Raw genomic sequence first — 14,636 nt, 5'->3', positions numbered from 1 at the left:
TGTAACATACTGTATTAAAAATAACTCCTGTCATTTCAGCCATCTTTATGCAATGTGGTGCTATTCCCTGAAGGAGGCCACAGATGGCACAAACACATCAGAGATTGTTTTAATATTCTCCTCAAATAGCCGTGAACATTTTTATTTTTTCTTGGGTGAGCAACAAATGCTTTGGATGCTTTGTTACGGGGAGAAATGTATTCCTGCACAGTTTTTTTTTTCAAGATTAATAGATTAGAACTTCAAAACAAATTTTAACCAATCTATAACTCCACATGGGAGATTAAACACAGATTTGTTGGTAATGTCCCTGTTTGGAGCTGTTGTCTGTTTCATAAATCGAATTTCTAATTTTGCTTTTGCTTTATAATTAAATCTTAAACCACACAGGTAATAAACAACTGCACCCAAACGCAATTATTAATAATTTAACTTTATTAAAAATGTCCAAAATAAAATCAGTTTATATCAATACATGAAGCTACAATTACAGAATATTACTCAAAGATTCATATAATCAGTCATTGAGAAAGTTATGGTTTGGATATTTTGATTCCACTTATGTTGAGTCACTTTAACTCTGTGATTCATTTTTTTCTTTCTGTCCTCATCTCTCTGTATTTCTGACTTGTAACAGCTGGAAGCCTTGACCGCATACCAGCACCCATCTTGTCTTTTCTATCATCTTCCTTCTCTCACAGGAAATCTTAAAAATCCTCCCTCCTGTCCCCCTGCTGTCAGTCTCTGTTGGATTTCTACACTCAGACGCTGTCTCTTCTTCCTTCTCATCACATATCTTACAAATGAGGTCATCTGTCTTACTCACTGCTTCATCAGGTTCTCTCCCCTCATCAGCTGTTTGTTTATCTTCACTGAACCTCCCACCTGTCTTGCCCTCGACTGTCTTACCCATCGCCTCTAATCCCATCTGACACCCTCTCCCTCCCCAAATTGCAATATCCTGCTCAGACTCAAACCATGACTTCCTCTTTTCATCGCCCTGCGTCGCCTGCCCCTCCCACACTGCCAGTCCTGCAGCATCTGCAACATGGGAGTACAGCGCCCCTCTGTGGCTGATCCCGCTACTGCAGACACTCCACAGGCAAACCCTCTGATCTGATGAAGTGGAGACCATGAGTCCCGGGCTCAGGAGCTTCAGGGCTGTCAGAGGGGAAGCGTGGGCCAACGGGATGTGAAACTGGGAGTTGAGATGAGGACGAAGATTGCTTTGGGGTTGTTTCTGTTGAGAAATCTGCAAAAGCCCACTGCTGCCCCCAGTGTTACCATCTTCTGGGTACTGCACCCTAATTGTGGACACTGTCAGCTGCCCATCATCCCCTCCGCTAGCAACAGTTACCAGGCAACCGCCCCCTTGTTGTCCCAGTTTCTCTGCCCAAACAGCCAGTGAGTTAACGCCGCTCTGGTGGGCGGGAATCTCGAGGCAGGGGATTGGTGGAGTATCGGTCGATGAGGAAGAAGCTGCAGTCAGATCCCACACTGCAATTTTCCCGTCTGTTGCAGCACTGAAAAGCAGCTTATACCTAAGAAAGAGGGGAAGCATCACTGTATTCTCCATATGTTCCTGCTGGAAACTAAAAGTTAAACTTATATAAATTACTTATATTAATTTGGACTTTTTGGCTGTAAATTTAAAGAGTTACCATTCAAATGAGACCAGGATGACGAACAGTAACATTTTTATTGTTGTTTTAGGGCTTGTGCACAAAAAGGGGTGTCTGATAAGAGATTAAATATAATATCCCTCCATTGCTTTTGTTGATTATGCTTTCATTTATTCTGTAAGGTTTTATTGTTTTAATTTGTCTTTGATTCTGTAAAGTATCTATAAAATAAATGTAATATTATTATTATTATTATTATTATTGTTATTATCATTATTAATAATGAACTCACCTGTTGCCTTTTCCATCTTCCAGGCTGCAGGTGGCGACACTGAGCACACAGCGCTGGTGGTAAAAGGTCTCCCACAACAAATCAATTTGATGTTTAACTTCACTGACTGAGAACAATCTGGAAAACACAATAATGTCACACATGAAGGACAATTCAAATCTAAAGCCCCATTCAAGCTATCCACACATTTTAATTTCCTCTTTCATTCAGTAACAATCATCAACGCTACCACTTTATGAAGAAAATACTCATTTGAGAGCATTAACACACTAGGAACACTTTCTGTTTTTATATTGCTGCAGCTCTCTCTCTCTCTCTAGCTCTTGAAAACATGCTATGACAGACACTAACCTGACAGCTCCGTCGCTGCAGGCCAGAGCCAGAAGAACACAGTCAGTTCTGTCATCCACCACTGCTACAGACATGTACCTGAAAACACACAGGCACAGCAGGTAAGACTGGGTCAAAGGTAGGTTTAAAAGGAGGAAAGTAAAGAGTGAATTGTGCTTCAACTGAAAAAGGCTTGTTTGAGAATGTATTCTGTTTGAGAATGTATTCTGTTTGAGAATGTATTCTTTTCTTAATATAGATGGAAACTAGAGTAAAGGATAAAGATTAGAAGAGAGAAAAGAAGGAAGCGATGCAAGAAAAAGCCTCTCCATGTAGATAGATATTAGGCATAAATAATGAAGATGATGGGGTGGCATTAGGGGTCGGGGAAAAACTCAATACAGCATAGTATTGCAATATTTTGCATGCCAATATTGTATCGATACACGGACGCCAAGTATCAAATTTTTATTATAGGAATTGCAAATGAAAATTTAAGTTTTTTTTTCCTTTGGGGACATAATTTGCAGGTGAAAAAAGGTAATGAATTGCTATATATCGCAATATATTTAAAATCACAATATCAATGTCGTGACAAAAGTATTGTGATATCATTAGGGGCTGGGCAATATATTGATATTATATCGATATCGTGATATGAGACTATATATCGTCTTAGATTTTGGATATTGTAATATTGTGATATGTCATCAGAGGTGTCTTTTCCTGGTATTAAATGCTGCATTACAGTAAAATATATAATTTTCTGAATTTACCAAACTTTTCTAGCTGTTCTGTTAATGACCTTTTACCCACTTTGTCATTATATCCACATTACTGATGATTATTTATCAAAAATGTCATAGTATAAATATTTAGTGAAAGTCATCTCTCTAATATTTTTGCAATATCAATATTGAGGTATTTGGTCTAAAATATCGTGATATTTAATTGTGTCCATATCGCCCAGCCCTAAATATCATATCGTGGAGCCTCTGGTGATTCCCACCTCTAAGTGACATATAATCTTTTTCATTCCTCTCCTCCACTGTAACCATTAACTTGCCTTGTTTCAGGGTCCATTTTCACTGTCTTGTGTCGATTCCGCCTCCGCTCCCACTGTTCATCCAATCGGTGACTGGCCACCTGGATCACCTGACAGGAAGGAGCCAGTCTGTGGCTGTCGCAGCTGATCACCAGACGGTAACACTGCATTTGAGCACGGCCACCGGCTGACACGAGCAGGGCGGAGAGAGAATGCAATTGGGCTTCACGCGTTACCGCTGTCACCGTCCGGATGCTTGAGATGTGGTCGGTAATAACTGAGAGAACTTTGACACTGCCGGAGTTAGGATGTACCGCCAGGAGAGTTAAGCTAGTGTCCTCTCCACCTGTTACCACTATCTCCCATTGGTCCACGTCTCTCTCCATCCCCCTTACTTCATCTTTAAATCTATCCCTTCCCTCAGCTTCACTCAGATTTTCTGTCATCCCTGTTTCAATGTCATTCCTGGTCCCCCTTATCCTCCCCAGCCTGCATACACACCCAATCCCCCTCCCATGGACACCCTCTCTCAGACACAATCCTCCAGTCCTTCCTGCACTCCCAGCCAAGTTCAGTGCCTCTCCAGGGGGTTGGGAAGCCAGTACAGCCCCCTGCCTGATGAAGACCAGGGCTCCATATCCCTGCCAAATCCCTTTGTGGATCGGCCAGAGACTCCAAGAGCGATGGCCCCCACCACAAGGCACCGCCAACAGTCTCTCCTGCTTCACTGGGTCCCATACCACAAAATGGACAGCGTGGAAGCCGAGGATGGCAAACCTGGCTTCTCTTCCCTTGTTCCCCATCTGTACTTCACCTCTAAAACTCTCTTCTAAAGTAACTTCCAGCTTTTCTGTTGAATTGTGTTGCTTTGCCTTATATTGATTCTCACATTCATCTGTGACCTCCTCCTCCTCCTCCTCCTCTTCCTCAGGGATTTCAGGTTTCAGAATCAAAACCCTCTCCAGCCACTCCATCCCCTTGCAGGCCCGCTGGACTCTTAGAACCTCCAGCTGAAGCCCTCCCCTGTTCTCTGTGCTCCCTCCGTTGCAATTTTTTCTACTTTCTTCACCTTTTTCTGGTGATGTTGGATGCACTCTAAAGACCCTCACACAGCCGTCCCTCCCAGTGCTGTAGAGCAGTCCCTGGTATTCATACACTGAGGTTACACCCTGTTTTCCGTGCACCCCGAACAAGCAGCTCAGTGGCTCCAAAGTTAGGTCAGTAACTTCACTTTTTCTGTCTCCACTGCTGCCATTTTCCTCAGTTTGTTTCAGAAAACCTTCATCAGTTTCTCCCTGGTCCCCCTTCTCTTTTTCACTTTTTCCTCCTTCCTGAAACAAAAGCAGGGAGCCTCTCCTGTCCCCGCACACCCACAGCGAGCCCTCTGACGTGGAGTGGAGGTACACTGAAGTTGTCAACCAGCGTTTGGCGCAGGGGGGAAGGAGGAATGAAGGAAGGGGATTTACGCTAAGTGACAACGAACAGCTTTCACTTAATATCACCTCTATACGCCAGCGATAAACAAGTCCTTCAGCGCCTGATGCTAGCAAATACATGCTTTTTCCTCCCTCTTGCCAGATAAGACTGTGAATCTTTCCTGATCCAGCTGTGAGAAGGATTCCAGATTGAGGATGAGAGATGGGGAAGACCTGGATGGACCCACTGAGGTTTCCCACAGCACACAAATTCGCTTTAACAGTTGAGTCTTTCACACTGATTGCTACTGTTTCCATCACACAATAGGACTGAAACTCAGGAGACCCTTGCCACACCATCTCCCACTGCCCATCACTGTATTGGTAAACTATTCCATGATCGGTGCAAACCACAATCTTGCACTGGCTCCAGCCTGTGTTTTTATCTTCTCCTCCTGCTATACAAACCACTTTAGGCATACCTTGGCCGGTAAATTTAAGATCAGTTAGCTTCTTTGTCTCTGTGTCCTCCATGGTCTCCTTTCTTTCCTCACTCTCATCCACCCTCCACAACCTCACCCCACCATCCGCTCCCCCTGTAGCCACCCATCTCTCTCGGGTTGCTTCGTCTCCTGTTCCCTCACTGATCGCCAGTGCACGAACCCCCCCTGCTCGGTGTCCCTTCAGTCTGCGAACCACGTTCCCACCTTTGGCACAGTCCCAAACTAAACAGGCCCCATCTTCCCCAGCGCTGAATACTTTCCCTGGGGAGAGACGCACAGAGAATACCCTAGCCTGGTGTCCATATAGGACCTGTAAACAAGCCGGGTTCAAGTCCCCACAATCCCCCTCAGGACCCCCTAAAGCACCAACACCCCACACCCTTACGCTGCGATCATCAGAGGCTGAAGCAAGCCATCCTTTCTCCTGTAGGTAGGAGATGTTGAAGATAACCCCGCTGTGGCCCAGTAGACGCCTTTCAACTGGAGCTTTGTGGTCAGAATCACTACTTTCTCCTCCTCCTCCAGGCTTCCAGACAATCAGCTGGTTGAAAACAGTCCCTCCAACAAAGACGGTGTCCTCCCAAGATTCATGTACTAGAAGCAGGGCAGAGTATAGTAGACACCCCTCCAAACAGGAGCGCTGAACCAGGGCATTTCCTGTACTGACATCCAGGAGAAGAACACTGTTGTGGGCTACAGCCACACAGAGAAGTGAGTGTTTGTCCCCAGAGAGCCAACGGACATCCAGGGCCCAGTCCTTTAGCTCCATGAGAGGACCCAGGATCTCCAAGCGCAGATGCTCTCCATCATGGAGCCTCACCAGCCTTACAGCCTTGCCTCCAAACACTGCTAGGTCACAGAAGCTGGGCTCTACAGTGGTGCTCAGACCTGGAGATTAAAAGATGAGAGGGGACTGTGTGAAAAAAACAAACTCCTTTAAAAAATGAGAGAAAATGAATTTAAAAATTTGAAAATCGAACCATCTTTCTTCTTCCCGTAAGATCCTGTGACAGAGCTGTGCGGTTGGAAAGCTGATGAGTGTCTTGGTCTTATCCCGTGGATTCTGTAGTGTTGGAGCACGCTCAGTGAGGCACAGGCTTTTGGATGAGGCTGGAGACTGTACACTGTCAAGACTGGACCCTCACCTGCCAGAAAAGGAGGACATGTGGGTTGTGCAATTCTTTATGAAGTTTTTAAGTTTACTGTAGTGAAGGGCAGAGGTCATTTAGCAATATAAACTTCTAAAGGGATGTCAAAGAAGTAGGTTGGCAGCAGGAGAATGTGCACAAAACTGTGATATTTATTTACAAAAATATGAATGAAACAGACAAAAATGAAAATCTGGGACATAAAAAACAAACAAACAAATAAAATCTGCAGCCTCACTGTCACTGTCACAGACTCTCTACCCTACTCCCTGTGATATTTTACCCTCTCAGCCTCATCTAACTGGAACCTATCACTTGCTAACATGAGTGTGGGGGTTGATCTACAGACACTAGGCTTTCACAGCATACAGAAAACAACAGTTCATATGTGCATAACGTTAAATCAAATGTAATTGACTTCAGAACAGTTTTACCTATCTTCCCAAACCTCAACAATCCCCCATTGTTAAAAGAGGACCTAATGATGGAAACCTGTGACACTATCCCTGACTGAGCAGCTGATCTACCCCCAACAACACAGGCAGAACAACTGAAAGAATATATGAAAAGTGGGCTGAGCCTTTTAACAGACCATAAACCTGTAAACAAAGATAAACCACACATATCAACCAATGCATTCCATTATTTAAAAACCTTAACCAACAAATGAATGGAAATATTGACTCAAAATAACCACACAAAACAAGTGAAAGGGGAGAGGAGCAACCTTTTTACATTTACATATAACAAAAATTTAAAAAAAAGCAAAATAGAAGTGACCCTGAATACATCAATATTGACCAATATGGACAGGAAAACAGCTGTCTCTGTGTCAGTGAACAGCAGTATCAGTGCATCATTGAATGAATGACTTGTATGTTGATTGTCTGAACATTTCTGCCTACCTGACAGCAGAAATGCATCCTGAAGGAACTCAAGAGCTGTGACAGGAGCTACCAGAGCTGCTGTCTCCATCTCTTAATGACTTTTTTAGTGAGGATACATCATCAATGGTGTCTGAAACACAGCAAGTAAAACACAAGCTTTTAAAAAAAAAACAGATGGTAGAGTCAGAAAATATTATATAAAGCAAGCATGGTCGGTGTCAGAAGTATGTGCTGAGTACAGTCACCACTAGTTAGCTTTTCACTTAGCCAACACAGCTAACAACAAGGACATATATCATGCTTCTGAGTGGCTGCAACCCCAGGAAAGCAAGTTTTTTAGGTAAATAACGAGTCCGTGACGTGATTCACTTACAAAATGCCTCAGAAGCCACATAAGGGTGTGTCAAATCTGCTTTAAAACATCTTTATTTTCATCTACGATCCTTCACCTAGTCCTCGTGTGTTTCTGCTCTGCCGCGTTCAAACCAATCAGCACACGCTGCTGACTTCCTGGACGCTGATTGGTTAGAACGAGAAACGATACACGTGACAGAGCGCCGTTGAGTTGTGCTGCGTTTAAGTGTCTTCGGTTATAATAAATATCACGTTGGACATGTTTTACAATTAATGATGGACTGTTTTGGATAGATTATTCAACCACAGCAGCAGATGCAACCATGCTGTTTCTACAGATTATCTCATATGCTCTGGGATATTTAAGTAAAGCACAAGATGTCATATGAAGTAGCTCAATACACCAATGCTGCGTTAACCTTAACGTTGTTTCTATAATTTATTTAAGAAGTTTTTGCTTTGTTTTTATTGTTAAAAAAAAGAACACCGAAAAGCAAACCTTTATGGCATATTTCAGTAATGTAAAATGTGTATTTGCGTCGAAACAGTAGGCTTACTAAAGACAAACAAATGACACAAAAAATATTTAAAAACATTTTTAACTATTGAATTAAAGTTAACTAAGAGAGATGATTATATTCAAACAGCACAAACAGGTCAAATAAAAGAAAAAAAATCAGGTTGTTTCTGTCTGTCATGCACTGAGGAGATTTACATCTATGAATAAAGTGTTTACCCAATAAAATCACGTTGTTTACCAGACAATGCAAGTTTTTTCTCTTTCACAAGTACTCGAGCTTTAATCAACATCACATCTAAAGATTGAAGCAGCTGTACTGTAAAAGCCAGTATTTCTTGCACATATTCATATTTGAAGAAAATATGTTCTACAGTTTCAGTATCCTTCTCACAAAATCCACATGTTATTCCAGTTCAGTCTTTTATGTTAGAAGTGACTGGGAGGATGTCAATTTGTTTCATAAGAAAATATAGTAAACTCATTTCAAACCATTTGCGCAGTGGTACAAAGTCAGACCACCGGAGCTTTTGAGCAGACCTTGAACGCGTCAGGAGGTAAGAGGTTGCGGCTGGCTGTGAAGAAGCGGTCCAGTCAACTTCACAGCTGACTATGCCTGGAAAATGTAAATTTCAAGACTCCTGGCTCTCTAAGGACATTTATAAGCAGTGGCTGGTTAAGGACATCCAAGATATTCACTTCGCCCGATGCAGGGCCTGTTGTAAATCAATCAAACTTCAGACCATGGGCGAGGCTGCTCTCACCAGCCACGCAGGGGGAGCTGGCCACAAAGCAGCGGTCCGCAAGCTGGTGGAAGGTAGCCTAGCTTCACTTCAAAACACAGGTTAAACGGAGAAGTAGCTCAGTGCATGTGATTCTAATGGAGTCGTTGTGGTTCATTCTGCTGGTGTATGTGTGTGTGAGTGTGTGTATGTGTGTATTTGGTCACAGCAGTGGGAATGTGTGAGTATTTGAACATCAGTTTCAGGTTTCAAACTGTCATGTACTCTCTGTGTATGTTTAGATTTATGTATGGCAACAATAAAAACATATCGTAGTGTAATATAATATATATACTATAATAAGTATATATAATGTTGGAAAGTTTTGTTGTTGGATCTTTAGTTGAACATCTGCAGGCTACTGATGTGCCTCTGTGTTCCTCTCTGGAGTATTAATCAGATTCATCAGCAGCTGTTTTGATAATGCATCATCATTATAATACTGAAGCCCTCATTTATTATTTTACCTCATAATGCAATTAACCTACATTTAATAATCATCATAATAATGTAAGGTACTTTTAAGGGAATGCTTATTGGATCATTTGATTAATTGTCATTCATTAATTTATACCTTAAACGACCAGTGGTTTTTAATAAAGGAAGAATCAATTGATTTAAGTATTTATTTTAATCAATAAAACTGTTAATCCATGTAGAAAACCCTTTTATAAATTCTTAATATATCATAATGCATCAATGCATCCATAAATCTTAAGGGGGGATTTATCTATTTAAATCCTCCAGATGTATTTAAAAGGCTTAATCCAAATTTGGGGAAAAACAAATTGCTATTAATTTACAGCAGAATACAGAGGCTATCTCTGTTTCACTGCCTTAAATAACATTTGAGATTTCTTTTTAATATTTAACTTTGAACAGCCCTGCTTAATTCTAAAGTATTTTGGGTTTGTTTAATGTTCATTAGTAAGATTAACTCAGAGTCTAGGGTGAAATCTAAACTCCTCTTCCCCCTCTCAAGATGCAATCTGAGATCAGAAAAAGAAAAAAAACTGCAGCGGTGGAATTTTGTATGGGATTCATCCTGCTCAAGGACACTTCAGCAGAGGGGAAACTTGCTGCCTAGAGAGCCTGAAATGAAATCCATCTCACTTTATCACCCTTACTGCCCAAAACATGTGCAGTTAGTCAAACATGTGACAACAATTTGTTAAACTTTTAAATAAAAAAACAACAGATTGAATATTATAGTATAGTGTAGTATAGTTATAATAATGTAGGAATGATTCTAAATGATTTACAGTATTGTTTTGAAAGCTGTTGTCTCTGTAAATTTGAGGCTGACTTGGTGGACTTTCCTCATTGCTTAAAAGATAATGCTATAAGGTGCAGTCAATGCATGCTGAAGTGTTTGTTTAGTTGCAGCTTTGTGTATGTGTTGTACCTGCTTTCACCAGAAGGAGGCGCCCTCTGATTATTTTCCTAACTCATTAACCTGCAGTCCCTCCCTGTCTGTCTGCTTCTCTCTCTCCCTAACCCTAACCCTCTCTTTTTTCTTATTAGCAGGCGGCTTTATGATGATAAATGCTGCCGGGCATGTAAATGGCAGTGTGAATCAGGTAAATAATCAGGTAAATATATCAAAGTTATCATTTTGCTTTTTCATTTATTAAAAACAGAATTTCACATGAGCAGAATTTAAACCAAAGATTAAGCTCAGTGTGAACAGCTAATATTCATAGACTACTAAGACACTGAATGCTAGAGATGACAGATGTTTCACCAGTGTGAAAGAGTCACTTCAAAAACACTCTTGGTTGTCTCCTCCTCAGGCTGAAGACAGCAAGGAGCAAGTGGCCATCTGCCTCCAGCGTCACGCCTTGGACAGAATCACAGGGAGCGAATGGTCAGATCTGCATCACAGCCCCACGGCCAACTCCAACTCCCACAATGCAGAGCTGCAAGATGTGACATTTCCTGCTTCCTACTTCACAGCACCAGGTAGCCACAGATGAAGCTCTGCAAGCTGCCACTGCACTTGTTGCCTAGAAACATGTGCAGATGAACTTTCTGTTGGCAAATATCAGTGGCAGTCTGGACTCTTAACAGAATGTGGTTCTATGAAATGCAATTGAGAAACTTATGTAAACAGTACTGGAGGAGTAGATGTGATTTTAAGGATTATGAAAAACTATATCAGACATATATTATACTAAGCAGAGTATTTTTATATGTATTAAACCATGTCTCTTTGGAGTGGTCTTTAATATAGTTTAATTGTATCACTATATAGTAGTGTTTTCTGAATAGTCTACACACATTAGCAGTGGTATGTTGTTTGGAGCATCTGCCTATGTGCATGTGATGTAACAACATAGTGGAAGTGTTGGAGGATTTGGGGCAAAAGTGGCATTACTAGCTTAATGCATTTATAAATTGAGGTCTGAGATGAGTTTCACTTCACTGACCCTTTTTTAATTTTCTAGGTACCTCCAGGCTCATCAGCCAACGTCTCCTCCCGCCAGGCAGCGAGGCAGAGGAAGTGGGCCGCCGCCCAGCTCAGCATGACACCATAGACCTGTCTAGGCTGGAGCATCAGCACAGAACAGAAGCTTTGGAGCAGCAGCAGCAGATGAAGATCCTGGAGTGGGAGAACAGGATGAAGGTGCTGGCGTGGGAGCAGGAGCTGATGAGGGAGAAGAGGAGAGCAACGCAGCAGAAGGAGAAGGCCTTCAGGATGAAGAAGGCTTACTACAAGGCCAAGCTAAAGAAGATGGGCGAGGATGTGCCGCCGTCTTCCTCTAGTAGCAGCGATGAAGATGAAAAAACATCTGCTCCGACAGGATGAACTGATTTTAGAAGCTTGTTTCATTCTTGTGTTTTTGTGTTCATACACCATGGAACTGTTAGTATTTTTGTACTTTTTTTTGTACTCAAATGCAAGTAGCCTCATTTCAGCTGTGCTTTTTTTAATACAAACAGGGAAAAGTACTTGTGCTAGATAAATTAGATGACTTTGATTCTGTTGAGGTCATCAAGTACCATTAGACTAAAAAGTACAAAAGCAAGTATTTTTAAGTCTAACTAGTAGGGACTTTTTTCCACCTGGTACAAGAACTACCAAATTTCTAACTCTCTGATCTCACTGAACAATATATTCTCAGTAATGAGTTCCTTTGCTCATCTTGTATAAATGCTTCTGAACGATGTGAAAGAATTAAGATCAAAATCATAATTATCAGTCGGTTTTATGTTTTTTATCATTATGTAGCTCCACTAAAATCATATGATCTTCTTTGACATTTAAGATTATGTGAGACAAGTGACAGCTTCTGTAAAGGTCAATGTCTGTTTTAGTAAGGACATTATTTTAAAGAATGTACTGAGATTACATCTGCAGATGAAGTAATGGCATTCCTAAATGGACGAAACTTTTAAACAGAAATGAAAACATTTAGCTTGTGCATGTTAGCCTCAATATGTATGCTTTAGCTTGTTTTGTTTGCTTCGAGATCTGCTTTTAGTACAAAGTGGAAGATTAGCACAGAGAAAAATATGTGGACCTTTGTTGAAGAACCCATTAAAAAAAACCAGGGGCATTAATACGCACTGTAACAGCCTCCACTCTCTTAGAAGAGTTTGTACAAGATTATGGGCAGAACAAGAAGAGACTCAATGTCAAGGATCTATAAAGCTGCTCTTGAGGCTCGCGGTGGGCCTTCTGTTTCTTTAAATAAATTGTCACATTTTGACAACTACGCATTTTGGCTCTCTTATTGAAACTCAGACAAGAGGATCAATACCACTTTGTGGAGCTGGAGGTAGAAGCAGTTAGCCTAGCTTAGTATTAAGACTGAAAGCAGGGAGGAAACAGCTAGTTTGACTCTCCCCAAAGCTCAAAAATACATCTACAACATCCCTAAAACATTAAATTTATTCAATGTACATTGTTCAATACATGCTAAATTAAAAACAGCAGTTATAGAGTAGTAGAGTGTGTGCTTTTAACTATTTTGGACTTTGAACACAGACAGGCTAGCTGTTTCCCTGTCCTTCCAGTCTTAGCTAAACTAAGCTAGTTGTGGCTCCAGCGTCACATTTAATGCAGACAAATGAGAGTGATTCATTTGTAATTCAATCTGTCCCTCATCTGTATGTTTGAGAGCAAACATGTCTTTTGTATTTTACTAATTGAAACAGCATGTTCTCATGGACTTGAGATCAAGACGTGGTAAAAACTGGAGCACAAATCAGTTTTTTTGTTTCAGCCTCTGCAGGTTTATTTGAGGACTGATGGTAGCAGCTGGGTGCTTTTGCCTTGAGCTGAATGTATCAAGGTGGCAGCTTACCATCTCTGGCACTTCTGAATGTGACAGAGAATACTTTGAGAGTCAAAACAAGTCAGAGAAGCTTCCAGAAAACCGTGTCCCTCTGTCAGGATGTTTTCTCTGCTCGGCTTTTCGCACCTGGAAATGTCTGTTCTCATGAATATGAAAGAGCAAACCTTTGTCTCTGTCTCACACACAGAATAAATACAAACACAGACAGCCTTGTAGGAATAAGTCTTTTTTTTAATGTCAAACATTTCTCTTGTTTCCGCGGTAACAGGGGAACAGCTGTTTCCATGCCGCCGTCCCCTTGCCGACGGCGGGAAAGAAGGCATCCCATAATTAACACACAAGCTAACAAAGACAATCGCCCATTCCTCCTCCTCTTCCCTGACTGGGCAAATCACAACTTGTGTGTCAGTCTTTTTGCCCCCCACCCCCCCTTGCTTGTGTGGCTCCTATTGGTCCCAACCAGATTAACCTTGAAGATGGAGTCATTTAATCGCCACTGACAGCTGTCTGTTGAGTGTACAAGATGATAAATGACCAGTTAATCATCAAAAAGTGGACGGGGGGGAGAAAAAAAAGTTCAGTGAAGATATGTCTAGATATGTTGTCAGGAGAAGATAAATGTACTCGCAAAGGATTGGAAATAAAATGTGTTTGGTCAGATTTCACCTCTATGCTTAGATAAAGAAAACCAATTCAATCACTTTATATATTGCATGTATGCCAGCGTTTAAATGTTTAAAAGCTCAGTGTCCTCATAAGGATCTTCTTAGCATCAGGTTTTAATTCCAGTTGTAAAAAGAGACATAATTATCTTCACATTCCCCTCTTTTCTTGTCATGGATTTGTTGCAGTGAGAGACTCCGATTATAAGAAACATTACATATGGATAAAAAAGGAACATATGGACAAAAAAAAAAGCTTATGAACAACAACCTCTTGTACAAAATGTCAACATAAACAATTAATAACATGTCAATAAATCATTGATAAATAAAATAAATCTCATGTCTGTACAGGTTAAAGGTACTGTCAGTTGAAGATAAAAGGATCCATGAAATAACAAACGGAGCAGCTTTATGAAAGAATGATAAGGAATAAAAGTGTTTTTTTTAGGTGTACTACCCCTTTAAGAGACTTGTGGTTAGCGTTCCCCTGCAGGAGCACTTTTTTTGTTTTTGGCAATAGTATTGTTAACTGGTTTTGTTTGTCACATCCCGGAGACATGAGAATGACAGCACAGCGAGCGGTCAGAGCTGGGAGAGTGTGTGTGATGTGTGTGTTTTTCCCTTATCTGAATTTCTGTCCATTTGTGTGTATTTTTTCTTTTTTTTCTCTGCGATGAGTAACATCCACGCCTTCATCCCTGTGGTCACATTTTGCACACAGTCATGGTTTCTGACCCAATTTGTTCTCCTTCCAACCTTGTCTGGTTTTGTAAAT

General features: G+C 41.2%; 1 protein-coding gene across 2 annotated transcripts; it reads right to left on the bottom strand.

Annotated features, from left to right (window-relative positions):
• Positions 1-526: 526 nt before the first annotated feature.
• Positions 527-7,728, bottom strand: wdr6 (WD repeat domain 6). 2 transcript variants are annotated; one of them, XM_053316888.1, is made up of 7 exons: positions 7,692-7,728; positions 7,261-7,372; positions 6,188-6,352; positions 3,311-6,095; positions 2,266-2,343; positions 1,915-2,031; positions 527-1,541 (listed from the first exon to the last, which is right to left on the bottom strand). In XM_053316888.1, exons 2-7 carry the CDS (start codon positions 7,328-7,330, stop codon positions 608-610), a joined length of 4,149 nt encoding a protein of 1,382 aa, XP_053172863.1. In that variant the 5' UTR covers positions 7,331-7,372; positions 7,692-7,728; the 3' UTR covers positions 527-607. The 2 variants fall into 2 exon arrangements, with proteins under 2 accessions (XP_053172863.1, XP_053172862.1); XM_053316887.1 differs by having other exon boundaries at positions 7,616-7,720.
• Between the last annotated feature and the right edge of the window lie 6,908 nt (positions 7,729-14,636).

This window comes from Scomber japonicus, chromosome 4 (assembly GCF_027409825.1).
Source record: "Scomber japonicus isolate fScoJap1 chromosome 4, fScoJap1.pri, whole genome shotgun sequence".
Lineage (NCBI taxonomy): Eukaryota > Metazoa > Chordata > Actinopteri > Scombriformes > Scombridae > Scomber > Scomber japonicus.
Note: the sequence above shows the minus strand (reverse complement) of the source record. Positions and strands in the feature narration are given on the sequence as shown.

Bases quoted from the DNA above. Each gene is read 5' to 3' on its own strand.
- wdr6 (XM_053316888.1), bottom strand. From the start codon at position 7,330: ATGGAGACAGCAGCTCTGGTAGCTCCTGTCACAGCTCTTGAGTTCCTT. The intron at 6,353-7,260 runs GTAGGCAGAAAT...CTTTTCTGGCAG, and splicing joins GGATGCATTTCTGCTGTCAG to GTGAGGGTCCAGTCTTGACA. The intron at 2,032-2,265 runs GTTAGTGTCTGT...TGTGTTTTCCAG, and splicing joins TGCAGCGACGGAGCTGTCAG to ATTGTTCTCAGTCAGTGAAG.